We start from the raw sequence: 20,349 nt of genomic DNA, 5'->3' as shown, positions 1-20,349 counted from the left end.
TAGGTTCAGACTGAGCCATGGTTACTGGAAGACCAACACACACTGGGAAGGAGTGTGTTCAAGGTTCCAACGAGTATGTGTCCAGGAGTTCAAGCCAAGTTTGAGAAAGTTGGATAAGTGTGTGTTTGTAGGTTCCACGGACGCACACACAGCTTGTAGTTGTCGCTGCCTGGGGCTCCAATCTGTAATTAGTGCCTGTGTACAGTTGGTCAAACTACAATCTCTTCGCCTCTCTCTCTCTCTCTCTCTCTCTCTCTCTCCTTCTCCAAAGGATTAGGCTGAGTTTCAGAAGTTGATCCCCACATGACCAGCCTGCCTCATTTAAATCTGCCCAGAGCCTATACCCCCCCCCCAGCCCAGCTCCAGAGCCTATATCCCCCCAGCGCAGCTCCAGAGCCTATATCCCCCCAGTCCAGCTCCAGAGCCTATATCCCCCCAGTCCAGCTCCAGAGCCTATATCCCCCCAGCCCAGCTCCAGAGCCTATACCCCCACAACCATGCCTAGCCCCAGTATCCCACATCCCTCCCCATACCCCAAGCCCCTCTACTCCACTCCAACCCCCATCCATTCAACCACTTCCCTAACAATATCCTCCTCCCAATGGCTGCCTCCATACATGCCTGAACCCCCCCCCCCATCCTAAAACACATCCAACCTGCCACACTTTCCCCAACTCCAAACCATCTTTAACCCCCCCTCTGACCCCTTTGCAGTTTTCAGTTCTCCTTTAACATAACTCATAGGCTGAGCCTCTGCTGAGGTCAGGGAGGATGCCCTGAGTTAGCTTTTCAGTAAACCACAGTTGTCCTAGTACAATCCCTTATCCTCTTTCAGGCTTTAGGCAGAGTAGACCTATAAAACCACTGTCTGACAGTCAGAGGTAGACCTACAGGCAGAGGCATTGGAAGGTAAAGGATTGCATTGTTGACCAACTTTAATTATTCACACAAGAGAATTTTGGTACAAAAGGATGAATAACCTTATAAATAATTACTCTTTTTAATTTCATTCTTCGATCTAAACATATGAATGATGCTTCCATCATACTCTTCAAATAAAGAAGAGTCAAATCATCTACTGCTGACTGTAGGCCTTACGTTTTTCAACGTTAGAGGGCAGTATTGCTTTGTCTATAATGGTATTAAATATGATAAAATTGCAGGTCATTTACATATAAATAAATAGACGTCACTTCAATAGACATAAGTATGGCATTTGCAACGAACAGTTCAGGGCAAAATGACAGTGTCCTAAAACTCAACACTGACAGTGACAGCTAATGTGCCATCACCTTCAGAGCGTTCCAGTAATTTGCAATGGGGTAAAGCGCTGCGTAGACATCACTGATCTAAAACAGACTGTATGAGACAAACTCGTTATCATGTAATTTTTTGGACAATCCCGAATTGCAGTGATCAGTGAAGCTGCGTTGCGACAGTTCTAAACCGGAAAATCGCATCAGCTGTTTTTCGTCCCCTTGACGTCATCTCCTTTATTCGATGGGCCACCAGCTCTATAACAGTACTTTCAGTTTTTAGTGTAATATGCATTTTGAATGTAATTTACTGAGAATTATTTGTCCATAAAACAACATAGCTACATTAGTTATTTAACTTTTGCTCATTAATTAATGACGAATCTAAGGAGCTTGCGATGAGATAGTAGCTAAGCGCTTCTGCTAGCTAGCTAGCTGAAAGCTAACGGAGGACCACAGTATATTTAGCTACAGTGACTGCTAGGTCCGAACTGCAAGTTGAAACAACTAACCTGGCGCGATTAGAACAAGTACGGTTCGTAAGATGCAAAAATCAGAGAAGAGCGATGGTGCTGAGGCAACGGTCGATGTGCGGTTTACCGACCTACCCAACGCCCTTATCACATGCAAAGTAACTGAAGATGTTTTCAATGACCAAACTCTGAAGGTAAGGATGTGTGTTATGGTGGATCAAAGTATTCAACCAAAGCAAGCTTGCATTACATTACAATGGTTCCCTACTAAACAACTTAAACCTGTGTGTGTGTGTGTGTGTGTGTGTGTGTGTGTGTGTGTGTGTGTGTGTGTGTGTGTGTGTGTGCGTACATACTCATGTTCAATCTAAAGATAGTATTACATTCCACTCCTCCAAAAAATTGGTGTCTTTCTAAAGATGAGTCTTCGGTTGTGTAGTTCCAATCCACCACTCACACCCTCATCACACACATGGAAATGGTTCCCTTCCATCCCCTGCCTGATTCCATAGGGGTTGGAACAGTTCCATCAGCAAGAACATTACTAGATTTTCCCCCATAAGACCAGAATACAGGAAGCTTGGAAAAACTGAGATTCTGTCCTAACTGGGCCAGAATCTCAGAGCTTAGCCAAGGACAGATGGACACAGGCAGAGGTCCTAAGAGTGTTTATTTTACTGCTTCCTTTCCTTGGCTTCTTTCCTTCATGACCACTTAGCTAGCCAATAAGTGAAAGTGATATGGCACAAACATGTCTAGTCATCTCTGCTCCTCTCATCAGTCTCTTGTCAGGGGTTTTGGCAGAGGAGGCTGTGACCTCTTTGTCAGTCAGATAAAGGCCACTTGAAGTAGGCTATGTGATAACACGCTGTAATCGGAACAATGGAAAAGTGTGTGTGCTCTAACTAGGCCAGATGTCACTCAGGAGATCCTCCTGAACAACAGCAGGGAGAGAATTGGCAAGCAGGGGCCTTATTCAGTCAAAACCCTTTCTGGACTTTGAGGATATAGCCTAAATCATAAACAAAGATTGGTATCTTTAGTAAAATGCATATCTGGTACATACTCCCATTATCTCAGTCTCTGATAACATCTAGCCTTCCTGAGGTCAGGTGAATGTGTCACAGGGGCTGAGTTTTTGCGTTGGAAATCTGACTAATGTATTTTTCAGTGTACACAACATTCTTCTGCTCTGTGTAGGCTAGTCTTTGATTCAGACAGAGTTTCCATTGGAGCTGGCAGGAAGGAAGGAACAGGAAGGACAGCAGTCATAAGCAGGAAGAGATGAGGTTGAAAAGGGGAGAAATTAGAGACTTTGTTCTACGTAGTATTCCCACATCCAAAGACTAGGCCCTATGCCTTGCAATTTGTTTAAAGCAAATAGAGTAAATCCACACACTAGGGCTGTCCCGATAAAAACATTTATATTGGTTGACCGAAAGTCGTCCGTTCTGCATATAGTTGATTTTATTAAAACAAATAGGGTGTCTATATCGAGGGGGGAAAAACATGTAAAAAATTGAGTGATTGGAATTTTTAAACGTATTTTTCCATATAGACACACTATTTGTTTTAATAAAATCAACTATATGCGTTGAGCTTGTCTGATGCTTTAAGCTCACTGTTTGATGAAATAAGACGCAGATGGCTCAAGAGGGAGCCAGAGATCAAGATAACCAGAAGAAAAAACCTTAACCTGACCCAACCATCCTCCTGAAGTTGCTGGTAATAGGCTACACAAGGAGTCCACAACCTTTCTCATGAGCAATGCCAGTTTATCTTACAAATTCTACTGATTTGCGTGCTAGTTATGATTTTCAAATGCACTTTTTCATGGAACAGTTTAATTTAATTTAGAATAACATCTTCGTATCTCAAAATTGTCATGTGGTTAATCAAAATTCTATCCAAATCTAAATAAAAATTATACAAACTTAAAAAGCAACTTCTATTGCCATTGCAACTATGTAAAAATAGCCTAAATAAAGCCAACAAATAAAAACATTGCAGCCTGCAGGTAGAAAATATCCTGATAAAATAAATATAGAACCTGGTTGTTTTCCCCACTAAAACAGTTTGTCACATTGGCTACACATGGCCTGTCTGCAGCGAACTTGAAACATTGTATCAACTATTAACTTGGGTCTGGCCTAGCTCACACTAGCAAACTTGCAACATTGTATAACATATTCTGGGCCCTCAGTTTCCTATGCCAGTGACCTCAGGACAGACACAGCTGTAGGCTATTTGCGCAATGGATAAGTAGTAATCAGGTAGGTCTATTTTATGACTTTTCCACTGGATAAGAGCATGACATTTTTCCCTTTCACGCTGAGTTGTTATCGAAAGGGAGAGAGCTGTAAAGATTTTACAAATACACTACCAGTCAAAGGTTTTACAACACCTACTCATTCAAGGGTTTTTCTTTATTTTTACTATTTTCTACATTGTAGAATAAAAACTGTGAAATAACGCATATGGAATCATGTAGTAACCAAATCAATATAGCCACCCATTGCCTTGATGACAGCTTTGCACACTTTTGGCATTCTCTCAATCAGCTTCGGCTGGAATGCTTTTCCAACAGTCTTGAAGTTCTCACATATGCTGAGCACTTGTTGGCTGCTTTTCCTTCACTCTGCGCTCTGACTCATCCCAAACCATCTCAATTTGGTTGAGGTCGGGAAATTATGGAGGCCAGGTCATCTGATGCAGCACTCCATCACTCTCCTTCTTGGTAAAATAGCCCTTACACAGCCTGGATGTGTGTTGGGTCATTGTTCTGTTGAAAAACAAATTATAGTCCCACTAAGCCCAAACCAGATGAGATGGTGTATCGCTGCAGAATGCTGTGCTAGCGATGCTGGGTAAGTGTGCTTTGAATTCCTAAATAAATCACAGACAGTGTCACCAGCAAAGCACCCCCACACGCGTCTCACAAAGACACGGCGGTTGGAACCCAAAATCTCCAATTTGGACTCCAGACCAAAGGACAGATTTCCACCGGTCTAATGTCTATTGCTCATGTGTCTTGGCCCAAACAAGGCTCATCTTCGTATTGGTGTCCTTTAGTAGTGGTTTCTTTGCAGCAATTTGACCATGAAGGCCTGATTCACACAGGTCTCTGAACAGTTGATGTTGAGATGTGTCTGTTAGTTGACCAGCATTGGACTAGTAACCGAAAGTTAGCAAGATTGAATCCCTGAGCTGACAAGATAAAAATCAGTCGTTCTGCCCCTGAATAAGGAAGTTAACCCACTGTTCCTAGACTGTCATTGAAAATAAGAATTTGTTCTTAACTGACTTGCCTAGTTAAATAAAGATAAAATAAAAATGAAGCATTTTTTGGGCTGCGATTTCTGAGGCTGGTAACTCTAATGAACTTATCCTTTGCAGCAGAGGTAACTCTGGGTCTTCCTTTCCTGTAACGGTCCTCATGAGAGCCAGTTTCATCATAGCGCCTGATGGTTTTTGCGACTGCACTTGAAGAAACTTTAAAAGTTCTTGAAATTTTCCGTATTGACTGAACTTTATGTCTTAAAGTAATGATGGACTGTTGTTTCTCTTTGCATATTTGAGCTGTTTTTGCCATAATATGGACATGGTCTTTTACCGAATAGGGTTATCTTCTGTATACCCACTAGAAGTCGACCGATTATGAGTTTTCAACGCCGATACCGATTATTGGAGGGCCCAAAAAAGCCGCTACCGATTAATCGGCCGATTGAATTAATTAATAAATAAAGAGAAAAATATATATATTTATTTATTTTATTTGTAATAATGACAATTACAACAATACTGAATGAACACTTATTTTAACTTAATATAATAAAGAAGAAAGCTAACATTTAAGTTCCTTGCTCAGAACATGAGAACATATGAAAGCTTGTGGTTCCTTTTTAACATGAGTCTTCAATATTCCCAGGTAAGAAGTTTTAGGTTGTAGTTATTATAGGAGTTATAGGACTATTTATCTCTATACCATTTGTATTTCATATACCTTTGACTATTGGATGTTCTTATAGGCACTTTAGTATTGCCAGTGTAAACAGTATAGCTTCCGTCCCTCTCCTCGCCCCTACCTGGGCTCGAACCAGGAACACATCGAAAACAGCCACCCTCGAAGCATCGTTATCCATTGCTCCACAAATGCCGTGGCCCTTGCAGAGCAAGGGGAACAACTACTTAAAGGTCTCAGAGCGAGAGCTGTCACCGATTGTAACGCTATTAGCGTGCACCCCGCTAACTAGCTAGCCATTTCACTTCGGTTACACCAGCCTAATCTCGGGAGTTGATAGGCTTGAAGTCATAAACAGCTCAATGCTTGAAGCACAACGAAGAGCTGCTGGCAAACGCACGAAAGTGCTGTTTGTATGAATGCTTACGAGCCTGCTGCTGCCTACCACCACTCAGTCAGACTGCTCTATCAAATATCAAATCATAGACTTAATTAACATAATAACACACAGAATTACGAGCCTTAGTTTCCGGATTTGACCATATTAATGACCTATCATTTCGAAAACCAAATGTTTATTCTTTCAGTGAAATACGGAACCGTTCTGTATTTTATCTAACGGGGTGGCATCCCTAAGTCTAAATATTGCTGTTACATTGTACAACCTTCAATGTTATGTCATAATTATGTACAATTCTGGCAAATTAGTTACGGTCTTTGTTAGGAATAAATGGACTTCACACAGTTCGCAACGAGCCAGGTGGCCCAAACTGCTGCATATACCCTGACTGCTTGCACGGAACGCAAGAGAAGTGACACAATTTCCCTAGTTAAAAGAAAGTCATGTTAGCAGGCAATATTAACTAAATATGCAGGTATAGAAATATATACTTGTGTATTGATTTTAAATAAAGGCGTTGATGATTATGGTTAGGTACACATTGGTGCAACGACAGTGCTTTTTTTGCGAATGCGCTTGTTAAATCATCACCCGTTTGGAGAAGTAGGCTGTGATTCGATGATAAATTAACAGGCACCGCATCGATTATATGTAACGCAGGACACGTTAGATAAACTAGTAATATCATCAACCATGTGTAGTTAACTAGTGATTATGTTAAGGTTGATTATTTTTTATATGATAAGTTTAATGCTAGCTAGCAACTTACCTTGGCTTCTTGCTGCACTCGCGTAACAGGTAGTCAGCCTGCCACGCAGGCTCCTCGTGGAGTGCAATGTAAGGCAGGTGGTTAGATTGTTGGACTAGTAACCGGAAGGTTGCAAGATTGAATCCCCGAGCTGACAAGGTAAAAATCCGTCGTTCTGCCCCTGAAGAAGGCAGTTAACCCACCGTTCCTAGGCCGTCATTGAAAATAAGAATGTGTTCTTAACTGACTTGCCTAGTTAAATAAAGGTATAAAAAAAAGGAATCGGCCACAATCGATGTCCAAAAATGCCGATTACAGATTGTTATGAAAACTTGAAATCGGTCCTAATTAATCGGCCATTCCGATTAATCGGTCGGCCACCCTACCTTGTCACAACACAACTGATTGGCTCAAATGCATTAAAGAAATTCCACAAATTAACTTTTAAGAAGACACACCTGTTAATTGAAATGCATTCCAGGTGACTACCTCATGAAGCTGGTTGAGAGAATGCCAAGAGTGTGCAAAGCTGTCATCAAGGCAAAGGGTGGCTAAAATAGATTTCTTTAACACTTTTTTGGTTACTACATGATTTGTGTTATTTCATAGTTTTGATGTCTTCACTCTTATTCTACAATGTAGAAAATAGTAAAAATGAAGAAAAACCCTTGAATGAGTAGATGTTCTAAAACTTTTGACCGGTAGTGTACATTGAGGAACTATTGTCATTCTCAATGAATGTAAAAACAGACTTTGTTTGCTTACTGTTTTAGGTGAAGAAAACATTACTTTGAGAAGCTCCACAGCTCATTAGTGGTGGTGCATTAAGCCAATCAGAAATACAATCAGATCCCCAAATGGGCACATTTATATGCCTACATTTGCACATAGCCAGGTAGCATATAGGCCTACTTCAATGCATAATCAGGTGCGCGTCCTTACTCAACATTGACAGGAGCGCTCCAAACAAAGGAGAAAAGGAAAAACTTGGCCTCGGTCGACCATCAACCAGTCAACTAATTGGGGTCAGCCCTACCACACACTGTTGCTTTGTTTATGAGAACTAAGTGTCAACTCACCATGGGTCTACTACAGACTACTATGGGCCATACAAACAGTACTGTTGTGAGTAACGGCAAACAGAAGTCAATGCTGGATGGAATTTACACGTTGTTTGTTTAACATAGAGGCCTAGCTGGTGTGGTGACATTGGTGAATAGTGTCGGATTCAGCTGAAATGTATTTTCCTACTGATGGCCTCTTCCATGGAAGGGAGGGGGCAGAAACAGTGAGACAGGTGCTCAAACCAGAACAGCTGGTTAAGCCACACATCCTCACACACACACACACACACACACACACACACACACAGATCAATGATTAAATAATCAATTGGGCTAAGAAGGAAGTGAAACAGGGTAAAGGTCATAAAAACTTGACTGTTTGGAATAAAAGTGTTTTTCTTTTCAGAGGGTCACGTCCTTTAAGGAGCTTTGAGTCAGCTGAGAGATCATGTGACGGAATATTCCGCTGTGTGCATCAACACTGTGTTCTCCTTTAGGAATGTTTGACAAAGACACACAACGTTTCCATCCTATTCAGATATTCATCTAGTTTTAAGACTCATCCCTGCCCTTAATCAGGTAAACTGTCCTGTCCAAATCAAAATGGCTTCCCTCCTGCAGTAAGGGTCACACATTATTACAACAGGACATTTTAATACAGGTCACCACCAGGGACTGGCCACATACGTGACACCCCAGAGGTTACCTAATGGAAACTGTGACCTGTACTGTCTTGCTGTACTCACTGAGGGATTTGCGTGGTAGAGATATTTGATTCACAAAGCCTCAGGCCTGGAGAGAGAACAGAGCAGGTAGTGTGTGTGTTCTTGCACGCTAGTACCAGACTGCAGCTGGTAGGCTTAAAGCTACATGATGTAACTTTTCTGGGCAATTTACCAAATTCACATATAAATGTGAGTTATAGATCTGCCATTCTCATTGAATGCAAGTCTAAGAAGTGGTATATCTGTTCTATGTGTGCTATTTCTATTCTTCCCGTTCTTATGTTTTTTGTTTTTGCGTGTTTTACTTTCAGTTTTGTACACTAGCTTCAAACAGCTGAAAATACAATATTTTTGGTTATAGAAAATATATTTCACAGCGATTTAGATGGTACAATGATTCTCTACACTTGTTTTGTCAGAAACTGAAATTAGGCGAACAATTTAGAATTTTAGCAACCAGGAAATGGTGGAGAGATTTCTGCATATTGCACCTTCAGTACTCTGCCGAGTACAACCTCTGTGCACTTGTCTCTCTCTACGATGTGCTGGGGGGACAGAATCTCTTTGTTGTCTAGTCTTTGATGTGAAGGTGTGTGTACGTTCATGCGTCTGTGCTGTCTGGTTTCCGGTGCTCTTCATAACTATCAGTGACACTTTGCTCTTTCCTGCTGTTTCTGCCACTCAGATCAGACAATGGTGGAGTGTTCTAGAATATACAACCAGTTCTGAGGTTCCACCTGTCACTGTCTGAGGTCACACTCTGTTGTTCTAGGTTCTGTCTTCTAGCCGACTGGCTTGTCAATCACAGCAAACGGCTAGTATGATTTGTTACTCACTACCTTTCATGTAGCAGCAGCTGGAGACAACATCTCAGACGAGTTGATTATCTCTGCATGCAGAATACAAGTAGTGTTGTCAAAAAGTGTCAGTCGAGTGTCCAGACACAATACCTCTATGCTGTTAACTTGCATGTAGGCCTGTGGGTGTAGTCTTGAGAAAATGGATGTGTAGGCCAGTTTTTAAAGTTCGTGGGTGTTGTATGGAAACATGTGCCTCCCCTCCTCTTCCTCCCTGCAGAGCAGCTGAGGTTTAATGTGAGTGTTTGTGTTTGTTCTTGTTAAACATCTCCAGACCTCTGTCCCACCGTGCGTGTGTGTGTGTGTGTGTGTGTGTGACACGTACGTGTGTGTTAACCATCTCCAGACCTTTGTCCTACCCTGTTAGTGTGGGTGTGTGTGAGACTAACTATCTCTTTCAGCGCCACTTTGCATAACACTCATTGTGGGTGTGGGTGGGTGTGTGTGTGTGTGTGTGTGTGTGTGTGTGTGTGGGGGGGGGGGCTCTCAGCCCTGCATTTTTTCCATCCTCTGTTTTGGTTTCATATTCCTATTTTCCATTCCCTCACAGGAACATTTGCTTTCTAACACACACACACACACACACACACACACACACACACACACACACACACACAGATTGTCACTATACTACTAACACACAAACAAGTGTATACTACATTTAGCACATACATTATAGACACACATGCTTAGCCTTTACTTTAGTCTCTCTCTCTCTCATACATTTTTCCTCTCACAGCACCTCAGTGCTATTAATACCACTCTCATACAAGCTTCTGTGTTATCAAACCTCCAGCCGCATACTTTCCATAAGAACCAGTTCTCCTTCATCTCTCTCTCTTCCCTTACTCTCCACACAGACCTCTGTTTTTCAGGCTCTCTCCCTTTCTCTCATGTACTTTGTGCTTCTGCCACCTCTCTCTTTTAGTCCATCTCTCTCTCTCTCTCTCTGTGTCTCTCTCTCTCTCTCTCTCTCTCTCTGTGTCTCTCTCTCTCTCGTCTGTGTCTCTCTGTAGTGAAGCTCTCGGGCGTATTTATACCCAGAATGACGTGTGTTTTCCACGACTGACGCTCAGCAGGCCAGAGTCAAGTGCCCCGATAAGCTGATTCAGTGTGTGTGTGTGTGTGTGTGTGTGGCTTTATTGTGTCAGTCATGGACTCAGTTTCTGATTTGCACATATTTTCCATTCACAACTAAGCAACAGATTTGTCATATATTTTGTGTGTTGTGTGAGTGAGAGAGAAGAGTGAAGAGATTAACACTTCAGTCTACTAAGGGTTGATTTTGTTATTTTCCAGTCCTCTGTCTCTCTCTCTCTGTCTCACTGCCTCTCTAATTAGTCAGCGATGGAGAGCGGGAGGGACCATGTCTGAGGGGGGGATGGAGGGAGGGAGGGAAGAAAGGTAGGACACACCCCCTGTGTCAGCGGGTTGGCTGGGAGTGAATGAACCATGGAACGAAGGAAGAGAAGAGAGAGAGGGAGGGGCTGTGGTGTACGTCAGTAGTTGTGACTCTCATATAAGTGGCTGCAGAGGCAGAGAGAGCTAGAGACCAGACAGACAGAAAGAAGGCTGTATTAAATGAGACTTTTACAAATGCAGCACATAGTCTCGTTGGAATGTTCTATAGCCTAGACAAAGGACTGCTTTCAGCTGTCGTGTAGCTGCCTGTCTCTGTCCTACAGACCTCACTGCCAAGGGTGGAACCTGAGAGCTATCGCTAACGTTGCTAACTCTGGACCTGGGCTAGCTGCTCAGTAGCTAACTGGTTCCGGCTTGAACGTCACTGGATATTTTTGTTTGGTTCTTCATTTGGCCAGGACTGCAGGCTTTTGCAGCTCTCTTAGTGGGGTGTGGACTGTACAAACAGAGAGAGAGAGAAGAGAAAAGGGGAATAGAAGAGGTGGAAGTCAGGGAAACAGGAAAAATACGTTTTTTTTTTGTGGGAACGAGATCTCCCTCAACTCTCACGCTGGGGAAGGCGGCGCAACCCCCCCACACCTGTCATCTTCATCCCGGCCCCTCCTCACAAACTCTGACCTCCCGCATTATCAGGTGGAAAGGCCTCTGCCTCCCTGCCCTTCCCATCATGCACCTCAAGACCATCAAGTGTAACGCCTTCTGCCTGGTTGCTTCGGTGACGAACCAGGAAGTGTTTGACAGGCCTGAGTCCCGGGTAAGAAGGCTTTATATGTTGCCTCTGATCTGTCTCCTAAACTGATCTAAGGTCAGATTCTGTAGCCTTTGAGGTCCATTTCCCAGTGGTTGTAATGGTTAGGTAATCTGTTCCTAGATCTGCTTTAGACCAATGAGATGCAGCGGTCCTCATGGTCTGAGCTGAGCTCCTATCAGACCGCTGTCACACTGGGTCTTTCTTTAGCGACGGACCCCCGACGCTCACCAAGGCCAGGCACGCACAAGTTGAGCAGGGTTGCCATGACAACCGGGCAGTGTTCCTCATTTTAAGGGGACAGTTTAGTCAAGCATTTTGCAGCAGCTATTTTTAGAAGGGCAGGGGCGGGTAACGTTAGCCCTGAAAGACTGAAGATATGAAACGAGGTTGGTGACAGGGTTTTCAGGAAAGGTAACAAGTCTTCATACACTTGATAAATTTGCCTTTCAAATCACAATGCATTTGGCCTTTATAGGGTTTGGTTTTATTGTCATTGTGCCTGAACTGGTCTTGGGTTTTTATTTTTTACCCCTTTTTCTCCCCAATTTTGGGGTATCCATTTGTCCCATCGCTGCAACTCCTGTACGGACTTCAGGAGAGGCAAAGGTCGAGAGCCGTGCGTCTTGACACAATGCCCGGTTAACCTGGAAGCCAGCCGCACCGATGTGTCGGAGGAAACACCGTACAACTGGCGACCGTGTCAGCGTGCATGCGCCCGGCCCGCCACAGGAGTCACTAAAGCGTGATGGGACAAGGACATCTCGACCGGCCAAACCCTCCCATAACCCGGACAATTGTGCGCCGCCTCATGGGTCTCCCAGTCGCGGCCGGCTGCGGCACAGCCTGGGATCAAACCCGGGTCTGTAGTAATGCCTCTAGCATTGCGATGCAGTGTCCTAGACCGCTGAGCCACTCGGGAGCCCCTTGGTCTTGGGCTTTTTGTTGGGCTTCTCTCCCACTGCTGGTTCTCTCCCAGGCCACAGTCCCATAACTGTAGTTAATGTTAGTTAGACTATTATTATCAGTGGGATCATGGTGACTGAGCAGTTTTGAGAAGCATTAGCCTATTTCTGGGTAAACAGACGATTATGTATTTAATGTATTACATCATCCCATTACTAATGCTGTGTGGCAACATCACTATCCAACTAACTCACTTGTACTGTACCTTCTCTCTCACCCTCTCTCTCACCCTCTCTCTCGCCCTCTCTCTCACCCTTTCTTTCTCTCTCGCCCTCTCACCCTCTCTTTCTGTCTCACCCTCTCTCTTGCCCCCCCCCCCCCCCACTTTCTCTCTCTCCTCCTATAGGCCAGTTTTGAGTCTCTGTTCCGCTCCTTTGACCCGGACGTAAACTTCCAGTTCTTTAAGAGTTTCCGGCGTGTGAGAATCAACTTCAGCGATGCACTGGCCGCCGCTGAGGCACGGCTCCGACTGCACAAGAGCGACTTCAACGGCAAAGAGATGCGCCTCTACTTCGCACAGGTAGAGACACGACTTCTGTACATCACCCAATGCCCCCATACTTCAGTAACTTTTGGTAGTGGAAATATGCTATACATTACAAATAATAGCTCCCGAGTGGCGCAGCGGTCTAAGGCACTGCATCACAGCGCTGGAGGCGTCACTACAGACCCGGGTTCGATCCCGGGCTCTATTGCTGTGATCGGGAGTCCCATAGGGCGGCGCACAATTGGCCCAGCGTCGTCCGGGTTAGAGGGTTTGGCCGGGGGGGCTTTACAAGTAGGCCGTCATTGTAAATAAGAATTTGTTCTAAATTGACTTGCCTCGTTAAATAAAGGTTTAAAAAAATATTTTAAAACGTGTTCATCACTATTTGGTTTAGCACTGATTGATTCCATTGATCTACATTGAGCCTCTTGTGTCTCCCTTCCCCCCCCCCGTCCCGTCTGCCCTGCAGTCCGTCCTCATAGGCAGTCCCCGCCTGGAGCCCCCTAAACCAGACAAACAGTTCCTGATCTCCCCCCCAGCTTCACCACCGGTAGGGTGGCAGCAGGCCCCGGACGCCGTGCCCGTCATCAACTACGACCTTCTCTGTGCCATCTCCAAACTAGGGCCAGGTACAACACACACACACACACACACACACACACACTTGCTACAATGAGGATGGGAACTTAAAATTAGAATTCGTTAAAATTAGAATTGATTTTAATTCAATGTGATGGAATTACAGTAGCTGTCCTTTGTATTGCCATCAGTTTGATTGTGTCCAGTCCTACAGTGTTAACGGTCCTCTCTCCAACTCTAAATTAGGTGAGAAGTACGAGCTGCACACCGGCACCCCCACCACCCCCAGCGTAGTGGTCCACGTGTGTGAGAACGAGCAGGACAGCTCGGGGGGCGAAGACGACACAGAAGGAAGCACCAGCAGCAGCAACCGCCCCCCTCGCCCCAAAATCATCCAGACACGGCGTCCGGACATCACCCCCGGCGTCATGCAGTGAGCGGCAGAGAGAGGGGGCGCTCTAACATCCACAAAGCATGTCTCCCACATCTGCCTCTCAGAAGTCAATGACAACCTGGCCCTGGGAGGATGCTGTTGGGACATGTAATACATCCTCTCTAACACTAGGGGGAGTCGCCTCTCAAAGCCCTGCCTTTTCATGAAGAGAGAGAGAGAGAGAGAGAGAGAGAGAGAGAGAAAGGAAAAGGAAAAGAGAGCGAGAGACATTCATCTCTTATCATTTCATATTTAATTTCTCTTTCGTCCTCCATTTGGAACAATATTAGACACTTGAGAAAAGAGAAGTAGATAGAGAATAAAGAGCAAGGGATGTTTTGAATATTTTTGCTGTAAAAAAAAATGTTTTACCTCCTCATTTGCTTTGGAACCGTTGTATATGTTCATGGTCAGGTAGTGTGTGAGAGAGAGATGTTGTAGTCCTCTCTAGAGAGACACCGGGGGATCAACTTTCTTTGGATTCATTGTGACTCGTAATTCGGAACCCCGTAACAAACCCTGTCTATAGACTCATTTCCTACTGTGTACTGGATCCATCATTTCCCTGTCTGTAAGATGTGTGCGCATGCTGCAGTGGAGGCTGGCTCATAGTAATGGCTGAATCGGCACAAATGGAAGGGCGTCAAACTATGCGTTTGATACCATTCCACCTGTTGCGCTCCAGTCATTACCATGAGCCCGTCCTCCCAATTAAGGTGCCGCCAATCACCTGTGGCATGCTGCCATCACTAGCTCAGCGATTTACAATGTTTCACTCATCGAGGAGTACAAATTACATTCTATTTGAATACATCACAATAGACCTAATTATTATTCATGAATATTCTAATTCCTAATGGTCCATGCCTAACATTTGTAAACAGAACACTTCAGAGTTACTTTCTTAGCAAATGAACCTGTCAAGGAGGGAATTCTATGAAAGGGACTTATTGTTCAATAATATGTCTCCAATAATGACTCATCTGCTTCCATAGGATTGAGACGTTACTGTATGTTAATACAAGCTCCCCTCCTAGTTCATCCTCCTTTGATTGACAGAAATGTCTGCCATATCACGCTGATCACACGGGGCAGGGATGACTGCCTGCATGGGTCTTCATAGCTTACTGTACATTCTTGCTGCACATCTTCCTGGCCAGTATGGCTTCTCTCACTTGACTTACACTGCTATTTTGGGGCCGACTGGGGGCCATTAGGGCTCTGAACTGCAGTTACTATAGGAGGTTTGGTTGTGTGCGCTGCTGTCAGAGAAGGGGGGTTGTAGTGGGAGGCTTGTGTAGATGCACTGTGAAATGTTTCATGCATGCGCCATCACAGCACATCTGGAATGAAGTTATCCACCCCAGCGGTTTGCATTAGTCATTTAGCTACTTTTGTACTCTGAACTATTGAGATTCATTATTATACTTTCAATAATAATCTAGTGAGTTATCATGTAATAAAGACTTCACTGCTAAAGTCATGTGAATGTGTGGTTTGTTTTAATTATGTGGCGCTTTATTTTCATCAAATGTTCAACATAGTACTTGCCTGTCTGGAGCCACTTCACATTCTGGCCATTTGGTGGCACTTCGCTGCCTCCCTATGGTGACAGTTGGATGTGCACCCTTTCAAACTATCACTTTTACAAGCTCTACCCAACAGTGCACTGCTCAATATCAAAATAACTAATAATTGTTTAAGAAAAACATCAGAAATAAGAGGAAGCTATATAAACAGGGGCAGTGCCTGTGCAGGGAACCGAGCCATGTACAGTAACTAAGTCACAGACTTTAATAGTCTAATACATTTGATTAAGTGTTTCTCACTTAACGGAGATAATCAGCAAGTAAAACAAAAAGCTATAAAATAAGTACCAAAAGTACACTAATCATACAGACAGACGAACCAGGGAAAACAGTCAACATAAGACTTTAGTGCTATAATGGCTTCCTCATCATCTCCTTGATCAGGACAAATTAAATGCCCCCTAATGGGTAGTCAATAGACTGACCACCTCTCCATCACACCGTCTCCAACATTCAGCTCTATATATCAAATGTGACAAAGAAAGGCCGCTCCAACAGAGGTACAAAAACAGTCTTTATTTACAAAACATCTGGTGGCTCTGAAGTTAAAAGTTTGTGTAAAAAAAGAATGACACCCGCAGCAATGTCCAGGACCCCAGGCCTGTTCTGGGTAAGTACTGTCCAATAGGAACTATACATTCTCAACACTTCCTCCCCAAACCAGCCAATCAGAGCTCCGCCCATCCTTGGAGCATGTAGGTCCCCAGTCTGGTCAGCTGACATACTGTAGTTCCTGGGAAGAAAGAGGAGAAATGTTTAGCTCAAACTGATCAATAACTACTGTACTTTAAGGCATCATACCCTTTGAAACACCGATTGTTATCTCCCAGTTTATATTGCTGACTGATTTCCACATTTTGTACTATATTCACTTTCACCTTTCATCTCCTCACACTCTTCCTTGTTCCTCCGGGTCAGTCATCCTTCTTGTTGTCCAGGAGCTCGTTATCCAGGAGCTCCTGCACCTGCTCCGCTATCCTCCTCTGCTCTGCCCTCTGTATCTTCAGCTTGGCCTCTTCCTTCTTAGCCTGATAGATCTTCACTCCAGCGAAGCCCAGGCACAAGACCAGGGTCTTCAATGCCAGGATGTAGAAGAGCAGAGGGACATTGTCCAACGCCTGGAGGGAGGGAAACGAGCAGGGTGATGAGAGAGATAATGAGGCTATGTGCTGTGTGTTTAGGTCATGAAGGCTCATGAAGGTTGGTAATGTACAGGTTAATTCACTATAGAACAAATCTATAAAAATCAGCCATTCTGTGGCAAACTAGATGGAAAGAAAATGAGTGCTTGTTTGACCAACAAAGTTGGCCTACTTAATATAATCCTCTGTCATGCTCAATTGCACAGCGGACCAAGTCACTCTCCACCAGCCCCTCTTACCATCCCTCAAGGAAGGAACACTCTAGAACAACGGTTCCCAACCTTTTTCGGTTACTGTACCACCAATTGAATTTTGCTCTGCCCGGAGTACCCCTAAAGTACCCCCTCGTGCATTTTACCAGTAAGCCTATGGTCTCATGAGCCTTCTCAAGTACCCACTGTGGATTCCCTGGTTGGGAACCACTGCTCTAGAATTCCACAAGGGACCAAAATACTACGCCGACCCCCCCCCAACCCCCACACCAAAAAGTTCAAAGAATAGAAGTCAGCTGACACCAAAACAGTCACCATAGTTGGCAGGACAGCTGCAACCATCCGTATACTAGGCCTGTCTTCTGTCAGTCACACACACACCTGAAAACAAATTAGCTGATCTTTCTATAATTAGAAACTGTCAGTTCAGTTACTTGTAAAATGAGCTGACTTTTAGATCTGCTTCTCTGCGCAGCGCCTGCTCAAGACGACCCCCCTCGTGAACTAGACCACATAAACGGTGCTGCGTAGGCTGCGGTATTTATAGCAATACTATCCTAAAAACGTTGCATATGCGTCACTGTACAAAGCACTCATAACAATGTAGCTAACCAACAAGAGAATAAGAAATATCTTAAAAATATAACACTGCACTGTCCATGCAAATAGCAAGGGGTGGGTATAATTTGTGGAACGTTCCAACAGGAATATGTTCCAAAAACGTAGTAAAGTACAAGATTGCCCACAAACAACGCATACAAAATAGCATGATCAATTCACCTAGCTAACTAGCTGCCGAATAGGGAACAACTAACCACGTAGCTTATTCTTAATGTTTGTCCATAGGCTACCAGAGTGAAGACAGACATTTTTTCTGAATAAACGTGGTGAGTGACAAATGTAATGAAATAGCCCACTCCCTAACTTTGTATGCGTTGTTGTTGGCAACCTTGTTATTTACGAAGCTTCTGGAACAGATTCCTGTTGTTGGAACGTTCCACAAATTATACCCACCCAATAGCAAGTGTCACTATCAAGTCACAACAACATTGGAGAGGATGGGCAGCTTGCCAGACGACAACGACCTCGTAGCGAAATAAGGGACGATATATAGAACACAATACAACATGGGATGCTCAGCATATGTTCATTGTTACTAATGAAAAGACTTTTATTAATATATCTGACTCACCTTCCAGTTGATCATGTGGTCCATGTCTGCTGTAATGTGACGTCGGACGGAACTGTGTTCAGACAGTGGCTTTGGGTGAAGTTTCCCCTAGCACAGATATATGTGGCACTGCTCCGGGAGGAGGTAAAGTATAATGTATTACTTCTAAAGGCGGGGCTTAAGACATTCTACCAATAAGAATGCACAATTTGTTTGATGTACATTATTTGGACCAATCGTCATCTAAAAATCGTAGAACACACCGGTAGGTTAGCCAATGAATGGGCACTGAGAGTTTCACGGGAAACATGTTATGACGAATGGAAAAGAACCGTCTAGAAGTGACTCCAGAGATATTCTTACTTCTTAGTATAAGGTTACAACCTTGTAACGGGGTTTGCTAATATGATTAGCCATGTTATTATTGCTGAATCAGATTAAATGTAGACCTACTCCATCACCAATTATGAATTTAACCATTCGAGTTTCACACACTTTGTTGTACTTCTAGCCAACATCTAGCTATAGACACCGTCATACAGTTCAAATTATATTTATAGCCTATTGTAAACCAGGTCGTTTGGGACCAGGATGCTGATTGGCAGAAATCAGCATTTCAGCTGTGTGTATATCAGACAATATACAATGGGTATGACACAAAATGCTTGTTAATTATGTTGGTAACCAGTTTATAACATGAATAAGGCACCTCACACACACACACTTGTCCTCCCAGAGTGCTAAGAACCTTGGCGTGACCCTGGACAACACCCTGTTGTTCTCCACTAACATCAAGGCGGTGACCCGATCCTGTAGGTTCATGCTCTTCAACATTCGCGGAGTACGACCCTGCCTCACACAGGAAGCGGCGCAGGTCCTAATCCAGGCACTTGTCATCTCCCGTCTGGATTACTGCAACTCGCTGTTGGCTGGGCTCCCTGCCTGTGCCATTAAACCCCTACAACTCATCCAGAACGCCGCAGCCCGTCTGGTGTTCAACCTTCCGAAGTTCTCTCACGTCACCCCGCTCCTCCGCTCTCTCCACTGGCTTCCAGTTGAAGCTCGCATCCGCTACAAGACCATGGTGCTTGCCTACGGAGCTGTGAGGGGAACGGCACCTCCGTACCTTCAGGCTCTGATCAGGCCCTACACCCAAACAAGGGCACTGCGTTCATCCACCTCTGGCCTGCTCGCCTCCCTACCTCTGAGGAAGCACAGTTCCCGCTCAGCCCAGTCAAAACTGTTCGCTGCTCTGGCACCCCAATGGTGGAACAAGCTCCCTCACGACGCCAGGACAGCGGAGTCAATCACCACCTTCTGGAGACACCTGAAACCCCACCTCTTCAAGGAATACCTAGGATAGCCCCCCCCCCCTAAAAGATTTAGATGCACTATTGTAAAGTGGTTGTTCCACTGGATATCATAAGGTGAATGCACCAATTTGTAAGTCGCTTTGGATAAGAGCGTCTGCTAAATGACTTAAATGTAAATGTAAATGTATGGCCAATATACACTACCACTGCTAAGGGCTGTGTCCAGGCAGTCCACTTCACGTCGTGCATAAGAACAGTGCTTATAAGGGGGGTATATATTGGCCAATACCCCACCCCCTCGGGCCTTAATGCTTAAAGGTAAGCTGTGTTCTATGAAAAACAATGTTGGCTATTTGAGGTCAAGCAACTATGACAATGCAGTATTGTTCAGTATCCTCTAGAGGGCGATAAATTACCTCTCCATCAGTCTGTTGCCTAGGGCGTTTATACTCCTAGGCACAGATCTAGAATCAGCTCATGAATCCAAAATCAAAACCTTAACAATTAAGACCAAAACACCAAACTGACCTTAGGTCAGAGTCTGGAGGCTGTTAGAGATACTGAAGAAGACACGGGGCATGGAGCGGATCACTTTTGTCAGGGCAGTGATCATTGTTGGTCGCCACCCTGACAAAAGTGATCCGCTCCAATGCGCCCTGTGTCTTCTTCTACATGCCAGGATGTAGAAGAGCAGAGGGACATTGTCCAACGCCTGGAGGGAGGGAGAGAAAGAAAGGAGCAGGGTGATGAGAGAGAGAGAGAGAGAGAGAGAGAATAAGGCTATGTGCTGTGTGTTTAGGTCT

General features: G+C 44.3%; 3 protein-coding genes across 5 annotated transcripts in view; 1 reads left to right on the top strand and 2 right to left on the bottom strand.

Moving 5' to 3' along the window:
• LOC115196289 (chloride intracellular channel protein 4) overlaps positions 1–20,349 on the bottom strand; it is a 53,051-nt gene that overhangs the window by 12,603 nt on the left and 20,099 nt on the right. The window lies entirely within an intron of this gene.
• Positions 1,463–15,602, top strand: LOC115196290 (calcipressin-1). Of its 2 annotated transcripts, none has more exons than XM_029756975.1 (4): positions 1,463–1,923; positions 12,967–13,140; positions 13,577–13,736; positions 13,933–15,602. In XM_029756975.1, exons 1-4 carry the CDS (start codon positions 1,801–1,803, stop codon positions 14,121–14,123), a joined length of 648 nt encoding a protein of 215 aa, XP_029612835.1. In that variant the 5' UTR covers positions 1,463–1,800; the 3' UTR covers positions 14,124–15,602. The 2 variants fall into 2 exon arrangements, with proteins under 2 accessions (XP_029612835.1, XP_029612836.1); XM_029756976.1 differs by lacking the exon at positions 1,463–1,923 and adding an exon at positions 10,994–11,660.
• LOC115196292 (small integral membrane protein 11A) lies at positions 16,205–18,379 on the bottom strand. Its single transcript, XM_029756978.1, has 3 exons — positions 18,255–18,379; positions 16,587–16,826; positions 16,205–16,441 (listed from the first exon to the last, which is right to left on the bottom strand). Exons 1-2 carry the CDS (start codon positions 18,276–18,278, stop codon positions 16,623–16,625), a joined length of 228 nt encoding a protein of 75 aa, XP_029612838.1. The 5' UTR covers positions 18,279–18,379; the 3' UTR covers positions 16,205–16,441; positions 16,587–16,622.

This window comes from Salmo trutta, chromosome 6, assembly GCF_901001165.1.
Source record: "Salmo trutta chromosome 6, fSalTru1.1, whole genome shotgun sequence".
NCBI lineage: Eukaryota > Metazoa > Chordata > Actinopteri > Salmoniformes > Salmonidae > Salmo > Salmo trutta.
The sequence above is the reverse complement of the archived record's forward strand: the minus strand, read 5'-3'. Positions and strand labels throughout refer to the sequence as shown.